Here is a 19,124-nt window from a genome sequence, read left to right as displayed (position 1 = left end):
AAGATTGAGACAGGAGAGAGCAGGACACGTGGCTTGTCCACATGTCTGGTAGAACTTCTCAGTTCCCTAGCTTCACTGGTGGCTTCAGCAAAACTCTGGAGTTCACTATGCTGATGCAGTTTTTGGGTTCACTGGGGGATGGCAACCCTCTTATTTTCTGTTGGACGCTTACCAAGAAGTTCTACCAGTCTTACTTTCTCTGCTGCTTCTGTCAGTAGCCAGTAGATGGCGATGGTGCATCAACATTCTCCATCATTCTTCTTCTTATCTGAGGCTCTTTATGGTTAGAGCAACAGGTAGCACTGTCAGGGGATGGATAGATGGATGGGGAGGGAGGCAGGGATGGAGACTTGCAAATGCACAGGGAGAGAGTGAGGAACAGATGGCAGGATGGATTGACAGAAGGGTGTGGATGGAGAGGGAGGGAGGGACGTGAAGAAGGGGTGTATGGACATAAACACATTTCAGAAGGAAAGTGCCAGAACATCCTAATACAAGGTAAACACCCCCAAAACAAGTTAAACACACTCCCTGAAGATGATAGAGGGACACACCGACCCCCTCCTAAAGATGAGGTCAAGATGACAGGGTGATGGAATGAGATGTTTTGAGCAAACCAGCAAGTACAAGGTAAAGGGGGGTAACTGCCCACATCACAGGGACAATACATAGCTTGTTTGAATCAGTGTATAAAAGAGGGGTCACAGAGGGGTGTTCTTGTTCGGCTGAGTGGGGAGCAGGAAGTCCCTCACTGAGTCGAGTCCATAGTCTCGGGCGTACATGTATTGAGTGTACCCGTAGCATGTATACGGCACCAATACCGTGCTTTGTCGGCAATAAACCTGGCCGAGCGCCTTCGCCACTGAACCGAGTCTGTGGTCTTCTTGGACAGTGCAATAGAAATCTGCTGTACGGGCCACCTGGCCAGAGCTGGTGCAGCACACACAGAGAACACACATGTAGCCAACAGCTGACAACACTGGTGACCCCGACCGCTGATCTGGTAAGTCGGTGAGCTGCCCTCTGTAGTAATCATGATCTAACATGGCAGAAAGCTACGAGCTAGGGAATCCCCATATCTGCTGCATGCAAATCCTTACAGAGTTTGATGGGATATGGACGCGCTGGGATGTCAGCAAAGGACGTCTATATGAATTTTAAAGAGATAGTGGGGAAGAAACATAGAATGGAATCTGTAAGGCTTGGGCAGAGACTGCAGACTTGAAAAATAATAAGAGTAAGTTCTCACTGGAGGGAAATCTCACAGCAGGCTCGACTGGTTGTTCATTTCTTTGGAACATCAGTAGCTCTCTGTCCACCTTTCCTCTCAATATCCAGCTGTCTGTCTTTTTATCTGCCACATCCATCCATCCAATCTTCTTCAACATCTATTCATGATCAATCCAGCCATCCTTTTGCAATATCCATCCCTCCATCCATCCTTCTGCAACATGCATATGTCTTCTCATTGGCCATGTCCACCTGCCCAATGTTCTGCAGTATCTATCCATCATCTCTCACCCATGGGTACATGTTTTCCCATAACCTTGTGGCATAGCGTCATTCTTTGTTCACTTACTTATGCCAAGCATTTCTTAAGCCAGTGGCTCTCAAACTTTTGTACTGGTGATCCCTTTCACATAGCAAGCCTCTGAGTGTGACCCCCCTTATAAATTAAAAACACTTTTTAATATATTTAACACCATTATAAATGCTGGAGGCAAAGCAAGGATTGGGATGGAGGTTGACAGCTTGCGACCCCCCATGTAGTAAACTTGCGACCCCCTGAGGAGTCCTGACCCCCAGTTTGAGAACTCCTGTCTTAAGCCTAAGGCATAGTATGTCTAAGCTAAAATGTTACAGGCCTCAGCCTGTAGGCTTTGCATTTAAGCCCTCCTTACTTAGATACCTAATACCTAATTATCCCTTCTAACTACTGATCAATCTTATCCTTCTATAACACTACAACGTAACTATTTATCATACAGATATTATATATGATAACACATGCTAGTTGACCATAACATCACACAATAAATGAACAATCAACTAAAATCATTGGCTACACATCCATCCATCCATCCATCTCTCCCTCTGCAACACCAGCAAGCCAGCCATGCCTCTGCAGCACCCAGCTATCTCTCCATTCACGCTGGAGGAGATGGACATTCCCCTCTAAGGCTTCAGCTTGCAGTTTTCTTGATCCACAGGACGCATTCGGAGACCTTGGTGAACATGTGGGGTGCTGACCCATCAGGTTTGCCATAAGACACAATGCCCTGGGCCTTCCTCTCACAGACAGGGGGCCCCCAGAGTCGCCCTGAGAAGCAAACACCACATGTGGGGTTACCGATGTCCAAGCAAAGGGTGGGCTGTATTCTCTATTCACGGTCTTGAAATCCACCTCTGTACCCTGCTTCCTGGGGACTCATGGTCAAGTCATTCCCAGGACGTCCCCCACCCCCAGGGCTCACACGCCACGGTCCAGGGATCCAGCTGGCCCCTACCCCTGATTTCTAGGATCTGGCCAGTTCCTGTGTCTGATTTCTAGCATCCATCCCCAATTTCTTTAACCTGCTCAGTTCCTGTCCCTGATTCTTGACTGATTTCCAGTGTCTGGCTGACTCCTGCTCTTTATTTCTAGGATCCCCTGCTGATTTCTCTGAACCACTCCTGGGTTCTGGATTCAGGAATTCCCCTCTCTGTCTTCTAGGATCCAGTTGATTCCCAACCCTGATTTCTAGAATCTGTCCCTCAATATTAAGATCTATCCCAGACTTCCAGAATGTGGCTGATTTTTGTCCCTGATTTTTTCTAGAACATCTTGAACATCCAGCTGATTTCTGTCCCTTGCCAGTACGTGTCCCAAATTATTAGGATCTATTCCTCATTTAAAAGACTGCTAGTTCTAGCTTCCATTCCTGATTCCTAGGATCTGGCCAGTTTTGGTCCCTAATGTCTACCCTCCATCCTTGAGTCCTGGGATCTAGTCAGTTATGGTTCCTGGTTGCCAGGATCTGCCTGGCTTACCATGGATCCTGGCTCTCCCCATTCTGCCCAGCACTTTCAGTTTCCAGTTCTAGCAGCTCCTTGCCCTGGGTACTATGTGTCCCTTTCCCACACTCACCTGAAATGATGCCTTCCTCTTCTGGGGGTCCCCCATGCACAACATTCTGGATGGGGCGTAGTGTGGATAAGGCTGAGACAGACACGTGCCCCTGCTCATGACCTTCAGTTCCACTGCCTGCAGGGTTGGGGCAGGCCAGGCATTTGCCTCTGAACTAATCAGGCTCCAGTCGGCCACGCTGTACACAGCCCCCTCCCTCACCTTCACTGGGGCAGAGGGATGGTGCCCCTGTCTGGGTCAGATTGGGCTTGTGCCTCAGCTGTGATGGGGAGAGAGAGAAGGGAAATCAAACTTCTCTTGGAGGATGGATCCTGTCCTAGGGGGATGGGGCCAGATGGGAGCAGATGGGGCATCCCCATGACAACTGTGCAACACTGTGATGCCATGTGCTCACCGGGACACGGGGGGGGGGGGAGGGATGGAATGGGGCAGTATTTACAGCAGTGTGAGATCACAGTGGGTGGGGTGACGGGATGGGGCGGTACCTGCAGCAGTGTGAGGTCACTGGGGGCGGGGTGATGGGATGGGGATGATACCTGTAGCAGTGTGAGGTCACTGGGGGGGAGGGTGATGGGATGGGGGTGGTACCTGGAGCAGTGTGAGGTCACTGGGGGCGGGGTGATGGGATGGGGATGATACCTGTAGCAGTGTGAGGTCACTGGGGAGGAGGATGATGGGATGGGGGTGGTACCTGGAGCAGTGTGAGGTCACTGGGGGTGGGGTGATGGGATGGGGGCGCTACCTGTAGCAGTGTGAGGTCACTGGGGGTGGGGTGATGGGATGGGGACAATACCTGTAGCAGTGTGAGGTCACTGGGGAGGAGGATGATGGGATGGGGGGTGGTACCTGGAGCAGTGTGAGGTCACTGGGGGTGGGGTGATGGGATGGAGGTGGTACCTGGAGCAGTATGAGGTCACTGGGGGTGAGATGATGAGATTGTACCTGTAGCAATCTGACATCCGTAGGAGCAGGGAGATGCAAAGGCATGGTACCAGCAGCAGTGTGAGGTCATTGGGGATAGGGGGATCAGATGTGGGTGGTACCTGCAGCAGCATGATGTCATTTTCATCTGTCTCATGATTGTATTCTGGGTGGGGGATTCCCAATCTCCTGCCTCCTCGGTTCATCTGTTTCAACATTGTGGGCCCCCAGCAGCACAGTGATGTTGCTGTTGGTGCCACTAGGCCTGAGTAAACCAAAGTTGTGACTTTGGGCCTGAAGTGAACCAAAGTTCTTACATGCTGTGAACTTTAACCAGCCTAAGATGCTAACAGACTGCAAGCAAAATGTGTAGCTGTCAGCAATCTCCGCTTGCAAATGTAGGAGTTTGGAATAGCAGAAGCGGCGGGGAGGAGGGGGAGAGGGGGAAGGAAAATCTGTATGCGTTTGTTCTGTGAAGGCCATAGATAAGCTTGTGCATGAGAACCTTTTCTAACACGCTGAAATGTAATACCTAATGTAGCTGCTGCTGGGAAGGGAGGGGTGAGGGGGAAAACCGAACAAAAGGCTTACACAAACAAGTGGGGTATAAATGCTGGGACCCCGCCTGCGCGCGGGTGTGCAGGATTTGAGAATGCTATTCTCCCTGACACCTTATTTGGGGCTCAAATAAACCTGGTTTTGCTTCTCCACCCTGGTGTGATAATTAGTGCGACGCACACCGGGCAACGAATCCCGCTGTTGCTCCGCCTTGGGCTCTTTGAGTCGGCAACATTGCTATGAAATATAAGGGGATGCAGGTGCTGCAGACAGGCCAATACAATGGATTCAGTCATGGGCCGTTAACTTCCTTAAAAGTGGGAGGGTCTAACAGTCGTCTTGTTCTCAGGATCAATGTACAGAAGCCATTATAAGCTTGTTTAGGTAACAAGGAAGCTGAATCACTAGAATCACCTATCACACAGGCCTGGCCTAAACTTAAAACTTAGCTATGTAGGCCAGGGATGGGAAAACCCCACATCCCTATCCAATGTAGCTATGCTGGCAACCCCCCAGTGTCGAGGTAGCTCTGTTGATGGAAGAGGGTCTCTGTCGACGTAGCTAACACCGTTTGGGGAGGTGGTGTTCCTACACCAGCAGAAAAGCCCTGTTTGTCAGAGTACACTGCATCAGGTCTAGGGCGCTGGGCTGATACAGGCTGTGTCATGTAGACATAGCCACAGGCACGTCAGAGAAGTAGAAGCTGAGCCGTTTCACCCAAGGGGTTTCCCTGGGGACCGACCTAGCAAACGCAGGGGCTGGGGGATTGACCAGTGGAGTTGTGAGTGTCTGACCGAAGCAGCAAAAAGACCAGAGACTTGCCAGAGAAGGCACCAGGCACATCCCACTGGCCCGCAGATGCCTTGGCCATGGGGCACCCCACATGGAGGCAGAGGAGATGGTGAGGAGAAACTGCCTCTTTTCAGAGCCCCCAGGATTGCTGTGTTGGGGAAGCAGCCTCAGGCCCTTCCACTGAGCCGTGTGCAGGCTCTGCTCCCTATGCTCCCCCCTGTCCACTCACCAGCCCAAGCCCTGGAGGGCAGGAGAACGGCTTTGGGAAGCAGGAGTAGCAGCAGCAGTATCTGCACCAGAGCAGGGAAGAAAAGGTGGTTCACACGCAGCCCTGGGGGGTTATAGACACAGCTGGGGGAGGGGGGGGACAGGAAACCTCAGCATCAAACTCTCTGCCCTGTGGCTCTCTGGAGACCTCCCCACGTTGGCTGGGGGGAGGGTCAGGCCCTGCTGAGTCTGCACATCTGGGCATCTTCTGGGGCTGCTCAGTGCCTGGAGGCTCGGAGCCCTGCATGGCTGGGGCTGGCCCATGCCCTATTGTGCCCAGCTGGGGCCCTGCAGCCGCTGTCTCCATGCACATCTGGGGCTGAGCTGGGGGACATGAGTTCGCTGCTATCACCAGAGACACTAGAGTCTTTCCCCACCTATTGTAGTGGGGGCTGTGGTTAACCTGAACTCCCCTCAGCTGCAGATGGGAACCCGGCCCTTTGATCCTTCTCACGTCTCCTTGCACCATGAGAGGGACAGGGGGAGGGGCTGAGGTCAGAGATACCAAACGCTGCACTTCAAGGTGTCGGTGATAGCAGGGCCTCTCACAGGTATGGTGCCGAGGCTGGGAAAATACAACCCGCTGAGTCAGCCAGTTCTCTTCCCTGCGGCCAGATGGGAGCCAGTGTCCTGTAGAGGGGAAAGGCCCTGTGTCCCATTCCCTGCCCCCTCACCAAGCTGGGGTCAATGGGCTGCAGCTACACTGGAGTCAATAGGGCAGATCCCCACCTATTATCAATCAGCCATGACTCCATTAGCATCAATGGGGCCAGATCCCCAGCCGGGGTCAATAGGCCATAGCTCCATTGGGGTCAATGGGGAGAGATCCCAGCTGGGGTCAATGGGACATGGCTCCATTGGGGTCAATGAGGCCAGATCCCAGCTGGGGTCAGTGGGGCGTATCACTGCAATAACCTGCAGTGTAACTGTCAGTGGTTAGGGGTCTCCCAAGTGGTGGGAGAAGCCCACGGCAGGGCCACCCAGAGGATTCAGGGGGCCTGGGGCAAAGCAATTTTGGGGGCCCCTTCCGTAAAAAAAAGTGGTAATACTGTAGAATACTATAGTCTTGTGGGCAGTGGCGTAGCCAGGTTCCAACATCAGGGGGAGCTAACACATAAAAGGCACCACCCAACATATCAAATTACTAATTACATCCACTCCCTCCCACTTCCTGCCCCCTTCAAAACCCCCAACACCCCCCCGCTCCTTGTCACCTGACTGCCCCCTCCTGGGATCTCGTCCCTAACTGCCCCCCTAGGACCCCACCTCCTACCTGTCCCGACTGCCCTGACCCTTATCCACACCTCTGTCCCCAGACAGACCCCCAGGACTCCCACGCCCCATCCAACCCCTCCCCGCCCCCTGACAAGACCCCCAATATACACCAAGACACACCCCGTAATCCAAAGTGTATGTGTGTGTGTGGGGGGGGGGCGAGGGACCACGCATAGCTTCTGCCATTGAGGGTACATGGGCAGCTGCTTCTGCCCTAGCACCTGGATTTAATGTTTAGCCAGAAGCCTTTGCGAGCAGGCGGAGGGATCCTGCCAGCACAGGGAGCGCTTGATTTTAGAGTCTGATCCAAACAGACCCAGCAGAGAACCCAACAATAGCTCTGCCTCTGCCATCCCAGCACAGAGCCCATAAACAAGAGAGGCAGAGCCGTGCTTAATCCAGTGCATGGGGTGGAGAGGGAGTACAGACAAGGGACAGGGCATGGAGAGAAACCACAGAGACAGAGAGAACGAGAAAGTGAGGCAGGAGGAGAAGCCAGGAGGCGTCTCTGGAGGGAAGGCCTGGGGGAGGGGCGTTCGGCTGCAGCATGTTAATGAGCTCCTTGCAAACACAAGGGAAAGGAGCAGGGAAGGGATTGCAGAGGACAAGCCGGGCTACTCACTCAGACTCCCCTGTGGGGCCCTGTGGCATTGGGTAGCAGGGCCCAGGAAATGAAAATCTCTTAACCACACAGAATTGTTAACTGCTCCCAAATCCTTTTGTGCCACGGCTGCAAGCTTAGGAGAGCGTAAGCTGTGAGCTGCATGGACTGCCTCAATAAATATGTCTTGTGCGGTGCCTCAAGCAGGTTTGCATTGTATGACCCAGATGAAAAGCCCAGCAGAGAAAGCTTGCAACTTTCCCAGCTCTTTCAGCAAAGTTTGGGGCCTTTAAATCACTCAGGCTGCATCTTCCAAATAAAGTGCATTAATAATACAGCTCAGGCAAGCAGGCTGGGGGCCGTGCAGGCTGCCCGGGCCATCTGATAGTACTTCCCACTGATGGCTGCTTTTATATGCTTGTGTTTTGCTGTTGGACAGAGGCCCAGACTTCCTCCCATCTAACTCCTCCTTACTCCCTGACTGCCCCAGCCCCTCTCCCCACCCCCAGAAAGTCCCCCCGTAAACATCCAACCTTCCCCCTGCTCCCTGACTGCCCCCCGGGACTCCCCTTACCACCAGGCAGGTTCAGCCGCTGGCTGCCTCTGGAGCCAAAGTTAAACACGTGCCAGCACACAGCCCCTCCCCTGCAGCGTGCTGAGGTGGGGGGGGGGTCTAGCTGCTGGAGGCCCAATGGGTGTGGCTCAACCTGGCCCAGGTGGCCAATCAGCAGTGCTGCACTCTACAGGGGGGGAAGGGGAGGGGGGAAGAATCCCGGACCTTTCTACCTTACAAATTCCTACTAAGGTGCCACTTTGGGGGAATGTGGTCAGTGGGGGAGTGGCGGCCCCCCCAGTCCCCCCTAGCAATGCTCCTGCTTGTGGGGGCCCCTGCAAGACCCCGGGCCTGGGGTAAATTGCCCCACTTTCCCCCCCCCCCCGGGTGGCCCTGCCCCACGGTGTTTGTTACACAGCCAGAGACAGACTCTGTTTAACAGGAATTGCCCTGAATACAGAGAAGGAAACACCATGAAGGTGGGAAGGTTTCTGTCACGTCAATGCTGAGCTGTTCGTAGAGCAGGAGAGGTGACAGCCAGTGGGGACCATCAGACCATCTTCTTTCCCCACCCCCATACAGTGCGGGCCGGAGAACCCAGCCCTGGGGATCGGAATGACGTTGCCTGGGAATTGGCCATTCAAATCCCTTTGGTAGCTGGGCCAGTATCAGGCTCGGAGATGCTGCTGCCAAGGGCCAGGCTGGATTCTCCATCCCTGGTGACATGTAACTCAAGCCAGGATGTTTCTCTAACAGCTCTGCTCTAGTTCGAGCCGGGATTAGCTCAGGGCCGTCCCACTGCTGGGGCTACACAGGGGTCAGACGGGACAAGCACCGTGGTCCCTTCTGGCCTTGGAATGGATGAATCTATCGAAGGAACGTGGCTTTCGTATTGCAGCGGGTCGGGGTGGAGGGACCAGGGCATCTGAGGGCAGCTCTGGGAATCTCTCTCATGTCTCTGGCTCAGACAAATCTGGCCTTTAGCCAGACAGGGATCAGCACCACTACATCTCCTGGTACTGGGGAGCGCTGGCCAGCACTGCCCCTGTTACCAGACAGAGAGAGCCAGATGGAGGGACAAGAAGCAATGGTCTCAAGTTGCAGGGGGTGGGGGAGGTCTAGGTTGGATATTAGGAAACACTATTTCACTAGGAGGGTGTTGAAGCACTGGAATGGGTTACCTGGCGGGGGGGGGGGGGTATCTCCTTCCTTAGAAGTTTGTAAGGTCAGGCTTGACAAAGCCCTGGCTGGGATGATTTAGTTGGGGATTGGTCCTGCTTTGAGCAGGGGGTTGGACTAGATGACCTCCTGAGGTCCCTTCCAACCCTGATATTCTATGATTCTATGAGGAGAGTGTGGAGACACACAGATCGATACTGTCTGTATTTGCTCCACAGCCACTAGATTTGGGGGTGGGAATAATTCCAACCCTGCAGATGTTACATCCTCACATTCTCTAACCTGAGACCTTCCCTGCCGTGGTGGACCTAGTGCCACCCTAGACGACACGGGTGAGGTGGGAATTCAGTGCTGGAGGAGTTTGTGTCAGCTCTGTACTGACTCCAGAGAACACAGGATGGGAATTGAAATTAACAAGCAGTGTGGTTGAAGGGCTGGGAAGCTGTGTGGCCAAGTAGCCAGAGCAAAGGCCTGCAGCTGGGGACACCTGTGTTCTGTTCCCGGCTGTGCTGCTCCGTGACCTTCGGCAAGTCCCAGCCCCTTTCTGTGCCTCAGTTTGCCCATCTGGGGCTAATGATCCTGACCACCCTTTGTAAAGTGCTTTGAGATCTCCTGGAGGGAAGAGCTAGGAGCCCAGATCCCCAATTTCAGGCTCCCAATGATTTCAATGGGAGTTAGGCACCCAAACACCTCTGAGGATCTGGGCCTTGATGTTTTTATTTAGCACCAATTTTATTTATGGCTCAACCCAGCACCTGCATCCTGCCCACTGCCCCATTATTCTCCCAAAACCCTGTATCATCCACACATGCAACGTCCAGTCTACAGGCCAGTGATGGAAAAGGCAGCGCAAATTGTTCAAAGAAAACATTTTTTATTTAGAAAAATGGCTTTTGTTCCTTCAAGTGCCATTTGTTTTTCAAACAAGCGTCCGTTTTCAATATTCTCCAAATATTTGGAATTAGACAAGTCTTTCTTTTGCCCCAATGTATCTCAGCGACGCTTTCTGGGTTCCCTTCCTTTGGGTTTTTCCAACCTCCGGTCAGTATCACAATAATAAATAATAAATAATTAAATACTTGTGGGGTGGGGAGAGGAAAAAAGAAAAAGAAATACTGAAAACAAACAAATTTGGGTCTGGCTCAAAATGTGTGAAACAAAATCATTGAAATTTCAATTTTTTTAACACAACCATTTCAATGTGCTATTATCATGGGCTGTTTAATTCGACTAGCCACGCTCTGTGGTCATAGGTTGGCCACCAAAGCCACATGGCCCCGTTCCTGCTCTCTGGTAGGGGGAAAGAATGTTTTTAAGCCAGCCAGAGACACGCTGGAGCTAGGAATTTTGATGGTGGAAAACCCGTGAGGAATGGATTAGGTATACAAATGATCAGTATTTGTAGAGGTCCTATAGAATTCAGCACAGAAAATTCTACCCTTGTTCCAGAATCCCCTTAGCTGATGTAAAACCCTGTGCACACGTGGGAATTCTAATGACTCAGGAGGAAAGGTTGTCACCGAATATTGTTCTGGGGTAACGGGGCATGTGGATCAGACAGACACAACATAAACAGAGCGATCCAGGGACAGAAGTGAGACAGACACAAAGTAAACAGCCTGGCAGACACAACCTGGGAGCACAGGAATGTGGCCCTGAGAAAAAGCTAAGAGAACCATCTTGGGCACAGAGTCTTGGCTGGAGAGGCAGGCTCTGTACACTGAACAGAGGAGCTGTCTGCTGCTGTTTGATTCCAATGTGCTCAGTGAAACAGGACTTTGGATGTTTCTTGTAAATAAACTAGATTGCATCACAGGAAATACCAGACTCCATTGTCAATTTCTGCTCCCAACCAGAACACGTGTAGGGTCTTAAACATTGATTAGACACTTGGGGAGACAATATAACAAAATTTCAAACATCGATGGGGTATTTCTAGCTGCAAAAGAATTTCAGGATTGAGCCACTTGAAGTATTTCTCTAACACAAGAAAGAAATACTCTTGATCTAAAGCACCTCGGGGTTCCACACAGGCATGGATCCCTGCATGGCAACATTGGCTCTTTACAGGGGAGCGTCTCCTTTAACTCAGCTTCTGCAGAGTTTCGTTGATCCAGGTGATGAATTTGGAGATTCTCGTGTATACGCTGGGGGGTCGCCCATCCAGATTTCCATTGGAGATGATGCCCTGGACCACCCCGTTGCACACCAGGGGCCCGCCGGAATCACCCTGCCAATAAGGAGAATAACATCAGTCACTGACATTACCCAGCCCGGCCTGTCCTGTGGAGATCTCAGATTGCATGCGGGACAGGTGTTCTCTACAGCTGAAGGCCCAGCCCTTCCTGCCAAACAGAACCAGCCTGGAAATGGGTCAGCAGAGAGAGAAATCTAGAGCTGCACAGAATGTGGAAAAGGCAGTTTCTACAAACTTGAAATTTGCCACAGAAAACAATCAATTTTCAATTTTTGCTTTAGGAAAATTGAAAGGAAATATTTCATTTTGGGTCAGTTCCATCTGAATCAGAATATTTTACTTTTTAAAAAATGTCCTGAAACATTTAATTTGGAATCAGTTCAATAAGATGTTAAACTCCTTTCTCCTAGGGTGACCAGACAGCAAATGTGAAAAATTGGGACAGGGAGTGGGGGTTAATAGGTGCCTATATAAGAAAAAGGCCCAAAAAGCGTGACTGTTCCTATAAATTGGGACATCTGGTCACCCTACTTTCTCCTAACCATGCATTGGCTTATGGGAGTTATCCTTCAGGTCTTCATTCTCTCCTAAGGACTTGGCTCCCTAGAGCAGTACATCTCCCATAATGCAACTCAGAATTGCTTCTGACTGAGCTGTTTGGGGCATCATGGGAATCACATGATAAAGTGCATTGTGGGAGATGTAGTCCAGGCAGGGGCTACATAAGGGAAAATAGAGGCCTGATAAGGAACTGCAGCCCCTTAAGCCTCATCTTCTCTGCCTAAACATGCCCAATTCTTTTAGCCTTTCCTCCTACATAAGGTCTTCTAAATCTCTGATCATATTTTTTTGTTCTTGTTTCTCTCCTCTGGACTTCTCCAGTTTGTTCACATGGAAGGAAATGTTTCAATCTGTTCATATCTCAGCATGTTTCATTTTGATTGAAAATGTTGCAATGAAACATTTCGAAATTTCTGAGTCAAACCTGCTTTTGGAATTTCCATTCTGCCAAAAATGTTGAAATCTCACCTTTTCTTCGAAAACAAAGATTGAAATGTTGCCATTTCCTGTTAGATGGGAACACTGATTCTCCCTTAGCTCCAATGCCAACCTGGCCCTATGCACATCATCAGCAAAGCTCCCATCCACATGTATGGGATCAGGATTTCACCCAGGGTCCTATCTGTTGGATAGCCTCAGGGTTTAGTTCACCAGTAGACCCTCCAGTGAAGGTGAAGAGTAGAGATGGTCAGAACGTGATAGGGAAGGGTTCCCCTTTTTTCATCAACACTCTTCCTGGAACATTTTGCTAAAAACTCAAGGCCTAACTATGTGTAATCATGGAAGTTGTATTTTAGGTGCCTCATTCTCTTATGGGAACACAGGACTGGAAGGCCCTACTGGGTCATAAAGTCCAATTTCTGCTATTATAGGCAGCCCTGTCATATTATCCCATCCATAAACTTATCAAGCTCTGTCTCTATCCTTGTTAGGTTGTCTCCCCCTCCCTCCCAATGCTCCTGTTGGATGTTGTTCCAGAACCTCCTCCCTCTGATGGTTAGATACCTTCCCCTCATCTCCAGCCTCCATTGATCCCTGCAACTTTTATCCACATTTGATTTGTCCTTTAGCTTCAACAGCTCGTCTCCTTCCCTAGTGTCCCCCTGCCCGCTCCTGATGTATTTATGGAGCAATCAGACCCCTCTCAGCCTGTGTTCTATGCCAAGCTAGCCCAGGTATTTTATTCCTTTTTCGACAGACCAGCTTTCCATTCCCCTGATCGTCCCACCAGCCCTTCTTAACACCTGCTCCAGCTGAGATTTCTCTTTCTGGGACAGGGCTGCCCAGAAGTCTGCACCGGATTCCAGCTGAGTAATGCCCAGAACCTTCTCCGCTGGCATTAAAACCCTCCTCTCTATTGGAGACACCTTGGCTGCTTCACCCCAGGACCGCATAGGCCTTTTTTCTGGCCACATCCCGATGGTGGCCCATGGTCATCCTGTGATTGTCTGACACACCCATTTCTCCCTCCCCATCTGTAACTTCCAGCTGATGAGCCCCTGGCTCAGAGGAGAAATTCTTGTTTCTTGTCACTATGTGCATGAGCCCATGTAAAATTTCAGCCCATTTCCACTAGTACTTTGCACAAGGGCAGTAACACTGGAGAGACCTCTCTGCAGTCATCCTATGTGCTGGGCTCACCAGCTGGGCTGCATCTCCCATGATGCACGATGGGCTCCCATCTTGGGGCAGTGGAGCAAGAGAGGGGCATGGCCATACCGGTTTCCACCGGCTCCTTGCCCTGGAGCAGCTTGCTGTACCCCCAGTGGCTTTGGGCAGGAAGATATTTACCTGGAAGGCTGATTTCTTGGTGTGGGGGCTGCCAGCGCAGAGCATGGTGCTGGGGTTGTAATGCTGGTACTGCTCTCTGCACAGGCTATCCAACACCACCTCCTGCTCTGCCTCCTGCAGCGTGTCGGTGGTGGTGTTCACTCCTTTCTGACCCCATCCGGCCACACTGCACTCGGATCCTGGGCGGATGTGCTGATCAGCCTCCGGCAGGGAGACAAGCCCCACCCACTCAGTCAGCTCCGCATTGTGCCACAGCTGCCATGGAAGGAGAGAGAATGCACCTGGATCAGCACAGGTATCGAAGTGGCAAGGAGCAGCACCACCTGGCCAAAGCGTGGATGTGAGTCCAGGAAGTGAGTATGGGGTCACTGGGGGTGGGGTGATGGAATGGGGGTGGTACCTGCAGCAGTGTGAGGTCACTGGGGGCAGGTGATGGGATGGGGGTGGTGCCTGTAGCAGTGTGAGGTCACTGGGGGCAGGTGATGGGATGGGGGCAGTACCTTCAGCAGCATGATGTCATTGTCAAAGTTCTCATTGTTGAAGTCAGGGTGCTGGATCCAGCGACGGGCCCGGATCCGTTGCCAGTTCTGTCCCGGCTTTGTGAAGTCTTGGACTCCCAGGTAGACAAAGATGTTTCTGGAAAAGCCAAGGGGAAAATATGGGGGCATTAGTGCCTATTGGATAGTGGGGTGGGGCCATCACAGACCCTCTGGAAGGGACATCAGCCCAGATCCTGGTCTGTGAAGATTTCTACCTACATTTGTGTGACTGCATAACACAGAGACCATCTTACGCACCTACATGTGGATGGACTTCCTCCTTCTCCATTCTGGCTGGCTAAAGAGACCCAAAAGACTGAGCAATGGACTGTTCTCCTATGCAGGGTGACCCATTGTCTAGTTCTTGTCTCCACAGTTCAAGAAAGATAAATTGGAGAGGGGTCAGAGAAGAGCCACGGGAATGATCAAAAGATTGGAAAACCCACCTTATACTGTGAAACTCAAGATCAATTTCAAATTCAGAGGGACTATAAAGGATTCTGTTTGTTTTTTTTCTCAATGATTGTTTCATTATATGAGTTTTTAGCAGGGACTGTAACTAATGTTGGAACCACTTACTAAAGTTCATTGTGGATTCTCCAACACTGGCAATTTTTAATCAAGGTTGGATTTTTTAAAAGATCTGCTGTAGATCAAAAGGAATTATTTGGGAGATGTTCTCTGGTCTGTGTTATACAGGAGGTCGTTCGAGATGATCACAAAGATCTTGAAATCTATGAATCATTGAAGTGCATATGGCAGAAGAAGGAAAATACCCATGGGAAGGTGTAAGGCCCTAACCTGGGCGCAACTTTGAAATATTAAAAGAAATTTTTTAAAGTAGGGAAATCCCAGATGCCTTGGCTGGGCCGACACAGAAATAAGGTCGCTGGAATGAATGAAACATGTAAATAAGAAAAGGATCAAAGATTTTTTTATGCACTGGTGCCTTCTACTGGATATGGACACCAGTAGCAGGAAGCCCAGATCTGCCCGTGAAATGACCCTGGGGACAGAAATCACAATGTGGGACATAAGCAGCTGCTGAGTCCATCAGAGAAGATGTTGAAGTCCAGAAGGGAATCAGGACGCTTGGCCCAGCCCCTCTGGACAGCCCTTTCCCTCCTCCAGTGTTAGCAGAACATGAGAAAAACTGGTGAGACTTCATGACAGAGATTGAATCTCCTTGTCTTTCTTTAATCTCTGTCTAGATGTTCCCCTTTTGATACCAAGAAACGTGCTACAGACACAAAAGAATTGATGGCTGATGATCGGAAGTGAATGTCATAGGAAATCCTGGGGATTGGATCAATCTCTGGTACAACAGCTGGGCCCCAGCACTGATCTATGTCAATTGCCTACAAGGTTGCTCTGTTCAGTAGGGCTCAGATCCCCAAAGGCAATCAGGGGATTTCTTGATTGGTTAAGAACAGCCAGGGGTCTGGGTTTGAGAAGCGATGGCCAAGGGAAAAGACTTGAGAAGGGGCTGGGTTTCAACTGAGTGAAGTAACCCACTGACAGGGGTTGTTCTTATTGAACTGACTAAAATCATCAGCTGGGTTCTTTGCTTTGTGGGGCAGGTCTAGTTTGCTGGGTTTGGGCTTTAAAACCTAACAGGCACCCTGTGAAATTCGTAATTTTCACATCCCATAAATGCTTCTAGTGTTTGGGGCAACATATTGCCAGCTCCAATCCCATCCCAGAGATGGAGACTGGCTGGCTCAGGGGGTGGGAAACGGGACACGGGGCCTTTCTCCTCCAGAGGCACCAGCCCTGATCTAGCTCCGGGGTGGGGGACCGGCTGGCTCAGGGGTGGGGGATTGTCTGGCTCGGGGGGTGTGGGGGGGGATGGCGTGTTTCTTACCCCAGGTTGCAGTTACAATGAGCCGCCGTCATCACCACGTCCTCACGGATCAGGAACCCTCCGCAGCTTCCCACTGACCCGATTTGCACGTAGGCCATGTAGGGTCTGGTGCCAAGTGGGGCTTCCTGGCCCCCGATGACCCGAGCTGAAGAGAGACAGGGAGGGGTTCAAAAGGGAGCTGGACAGTGGGACTAAGAGCCCAGTGCAACCTGGACCCTCATCCCTTAGCTCAGCCCCCTGTTGGCCTGGATCTCAGCTCCTTAGCCCCCCCCACAGCCCAGCCTGCCCCTAAGTCACCCCCTCTCCCCAACCAGCCCGGTGTATCCCCTACATACACGTACCTGCTGCACATCCACCTATTTCCACGTGGACCCATCCATCCTTCCATCCATCCTTTATCCCATACATGCCCATCCATGTTCTGGCTGTGGGGCCACCCCCTGGCCATCTCCCCTCTCAGAGAACTAGGTCAGGAATTCCCTGTCACTGCTCAGCCTCATTGTCCCATCTCCTGACACCTGCCTGAGCCCATGGCTAATTCTATCTCCCTGCCCCTGGTATGGGTTGTGCTGCCCACAGCCCCAATCTCCCCATTCTCACCACTAGAGCCAGGAAAAAAATTATAAGGAATTGGCCAATTTGCTTTAAAAAAAGCAATTTTCAGGCATCAAAAGAACCTGTGAATTCAGGTGGAATTCGATGGATTGTTTTGGCTACAAATAAATGATTATTTTTTCCAGGAAAAAGTAGAAAAGTTTTGTTATGAGCAATGGGAAACGAAACATCTTGAGTTTCTGTTTGAAATGGTGCTTCCTTTAGAAATGGAGCAAATTGGGTTCTTTTAAACTAATTTTTTAAAAAGCGATTAAAGCCCCCTCTAAAGCGACCTGAAATCAAATGAAAAAGTACCCCCCAAAATTGTTTTTAGTTGAAAGCAAATGAAAAAGCAAAAAAAAAAATCAATTTTTGTTTCAAAATTGCATTTCAGTTCAAAACTCAGCTAATTAAAAATAAGGGTGAAAAACACCTGAACAGGTCCCATAATGAAACCAAAAAGAAAAAAAAATGGATTGAAGGAGACACCCCAAAGCAAACAATCCCCCCCCGCTCCTCCATTTGTTTTGAAACAATGTATTTTTAGGGTTTCTGCATCTGCGAGAAAAAATGAAAAAAAACATTTGGGAGGAACCCAGCTTTTCCCCAGATTTTATGGTTCAGCCCCTGAACTAAGAACACTGTGACTTGCTCAGCCCCACTCCCAGTGTGAGTCCCCCGGAGCCAGGAAATAACCAGTCGCTCAGCTCTACTCACCAGTACGAAGCGGGAGAAAGATCGTGTAGAGCAGGAGCAGCAGCATCATTGGTGCACATCCAGGAGCTGGGGCTGGTGGCTCTGTCTCAGCCCCCAGGGTTTATATACAGTGGGCAGCGGGGAGGGGAGGCTGGGAAGAGGTGACCCGGGAAGTGCAGGGTCATGTACCCGGCTACCAAGAATTTCCCCATCAGCGATGAATCAGGGGAGGGGATTCCCAGAGAGGAAACCTTGAACCATGTCCCTCCCGCATCCCGGGATGGGGGTGGGGGTGGGGTGTGTTTCCTTCCTGCACTGGTGCCTTCCCTGCCCCGAGCTGGGGACGTGGCCAGTGCTGAGGCCTCCCCGCTGCAGATGGCAGAATCCCCCCTGGTCCGATCTATCACCTCCAGAGAAAGGGAAGAGCCTAAAAGATTTAAAGAAAACTTAGTTTGATAGCATCCTGTCGGGCAAGAACTCACTTATCAATAGCTGGGGTGTAAAATCCTCATTTCTGTATTGTTCTATCACTGTAGTCTCCACTTCCCTGTTGTTTGTCTGCATAATCTCTGTCTGCTTCTGTGATTGTTTCTGTCTGCTGTATAATTAATTTTGTTGGGTGTAAACCAATTAAGGTGGTGGGATATAATTGGTTAAATAATCATTTTACAATGTGTTAGGATTGGTTAGTTAAATTTCAGTAAAATGATTGGTTAAGGTATAGCTAAGCAGAACACAAATTTTACTATATAGTCTGCAGTCAATCAGGAAGTGGGGGGGATGGGAACAGGGGATGGGGGACTTGGAATCATGTTTTGCTAAGGGGGGAATGGGAACAGGGACACAGGCAAGGCTCTGTGGCGTCAGAGCTAGGAAGGGGGACACCGAGGAAGGAAACTGGAATCCTGCTTGCTGGAAGTTCACCCCAATAAACATCAAATTGTTTGTACCTTTGAACTTCGGGTATTGTTGCTCTGTGTTCATGCGAGGGCCAGGGAAGTACGAGGGTGAAGGAATAAGCCCCCTAACACCATCCATCCCACCTATTCATCCCTCCATCCATTTGTCCACCTATCCATCCATCCCCACCTATCCAGCCAGCCAGCCAGCCAGCCATCCCCGGCTATCCATCCGTCCACCCATCCCCATGCCTAAATTCATAGATTCATAGATTCCAAGGCCAGAAGGGACCATTATGGTCATCTAGTCTGAACCCCTGCATAACAGGCCAGAGACCTGCCCCACAATTATTCCTAGAGGAGATCATTTAGAAAAATCTCCAGTCTTGATTTAAAAATTGTCAGTGACCTTTGGTCAGTTCTGATTGTTAATTAACCTCACTGTTAAAAATGTACGTCTTATTTCCAGTCTGAGTTCATCTACCTTCAGCTTCCAGCCATTGGAGTGTGTTAGACCTTCATCTGCTAGACTGAAGAGCCCATTATTAAATATTTGTTCCCTGCGTATGTACTTATAGACTTTGATCGTGTCAGCCCTTCTTTCTGTTAAGCTAAACAGATTGAACTCTTTGAGTCTACCACTAGGTGGCAGGTTTTCTAATCCTTTGATCATTCTTGTGGATGTTTGCAAAAGCCTCCTCAATTCGTCA

The 19,124-nt window shown here is 50.4% G+C and overlaps 1 protein-coding gene across 2 annotated transcripts; it reads right to left on the bottom strand.

Moving 5' to 3' along the window:
* Positions 1 to 10,135: 10,135 nt before the first annotated feature.
* On the bottom strand, positions 10,136 to 18,093 carry LOC123348087 (duodenase-1-like). Of its 2 annotated transcripts, none has more exons than XM_044985409.1 (5): positions 17,998 to 18,093; positions 16,226 to 16,370; positions 14,323 to 14,458; positions 13,823 to 14,077; positions 10,136 to 11,503 (listed from the first exon to the last, which is right to left on the bottom strand). In XM_044985409.1, exons 1-5 carry the CDS (start codon positions 18,077 to 18,079, stop codon positions 11,357 to 11,359), a joined length of 765 nt encoding a protein of 254 aa, XP_044841344.1. In that variant the 5' UTR covers positions 18,080 to 18,093; the 3' UTR covers positions 10,136 to 11,356. The 2 variants fall into 2 exon arrangements, with proteins under 2 accessions (XP_044841344.1, XP_044841345.1); XM_044985410.1 differs by lacking the exon at positions 17,998 to 18,093 and adding an exon at positions 17,537 to 17,980.
* Between the last annotated feature and the right edge of the window lie 1,031 nt (positions 18,094 to 19,124).

This window comes from Mauremys mutica, chromosome 13, assembly GCF_020497125.1.
Source record: "Mauremys mutica isolate MM-2020 ecotype Southern chromosome 13, ASM2049712v1, whole genome shotgun sequence".
In the NCBI taxonomy this organism is placed as follows: Eukaryota; Metazoa; Chordata; order Testudines; family Geoemydidae; genus Mauremys; species Mauremys mutica.
Note: the sequence above shows the minus strand (reverse complement) of the source record. Positions and strands in the feature narration are given on the sequence as shown.

Excerpts from the sequence above, each read along its gene's own strand:
- LOC123348087 (XM_044985409.1), bottom strand. The coding sequence starts at position 18,079 with ATGCAGACAAACAACAGGGAAGTGGAGACTACAGTGATAGAACAATAC. Across the intron at positions 14,459-16,225 it reads CATTGTAACTGCAACCTGGG|AAACATCTTTGTCTACCTGG; the intron begins GTAAGAAACACG and ends TGGCTTTTCCAG. Across the intron at positions 14,078-14,322 it reads ATGACATCATGCTGCTGAAG|CTGTGGCACAATGCGGAGCT; the intron begins GTACTGCCCCCA and ends CTTCCATGGCAG.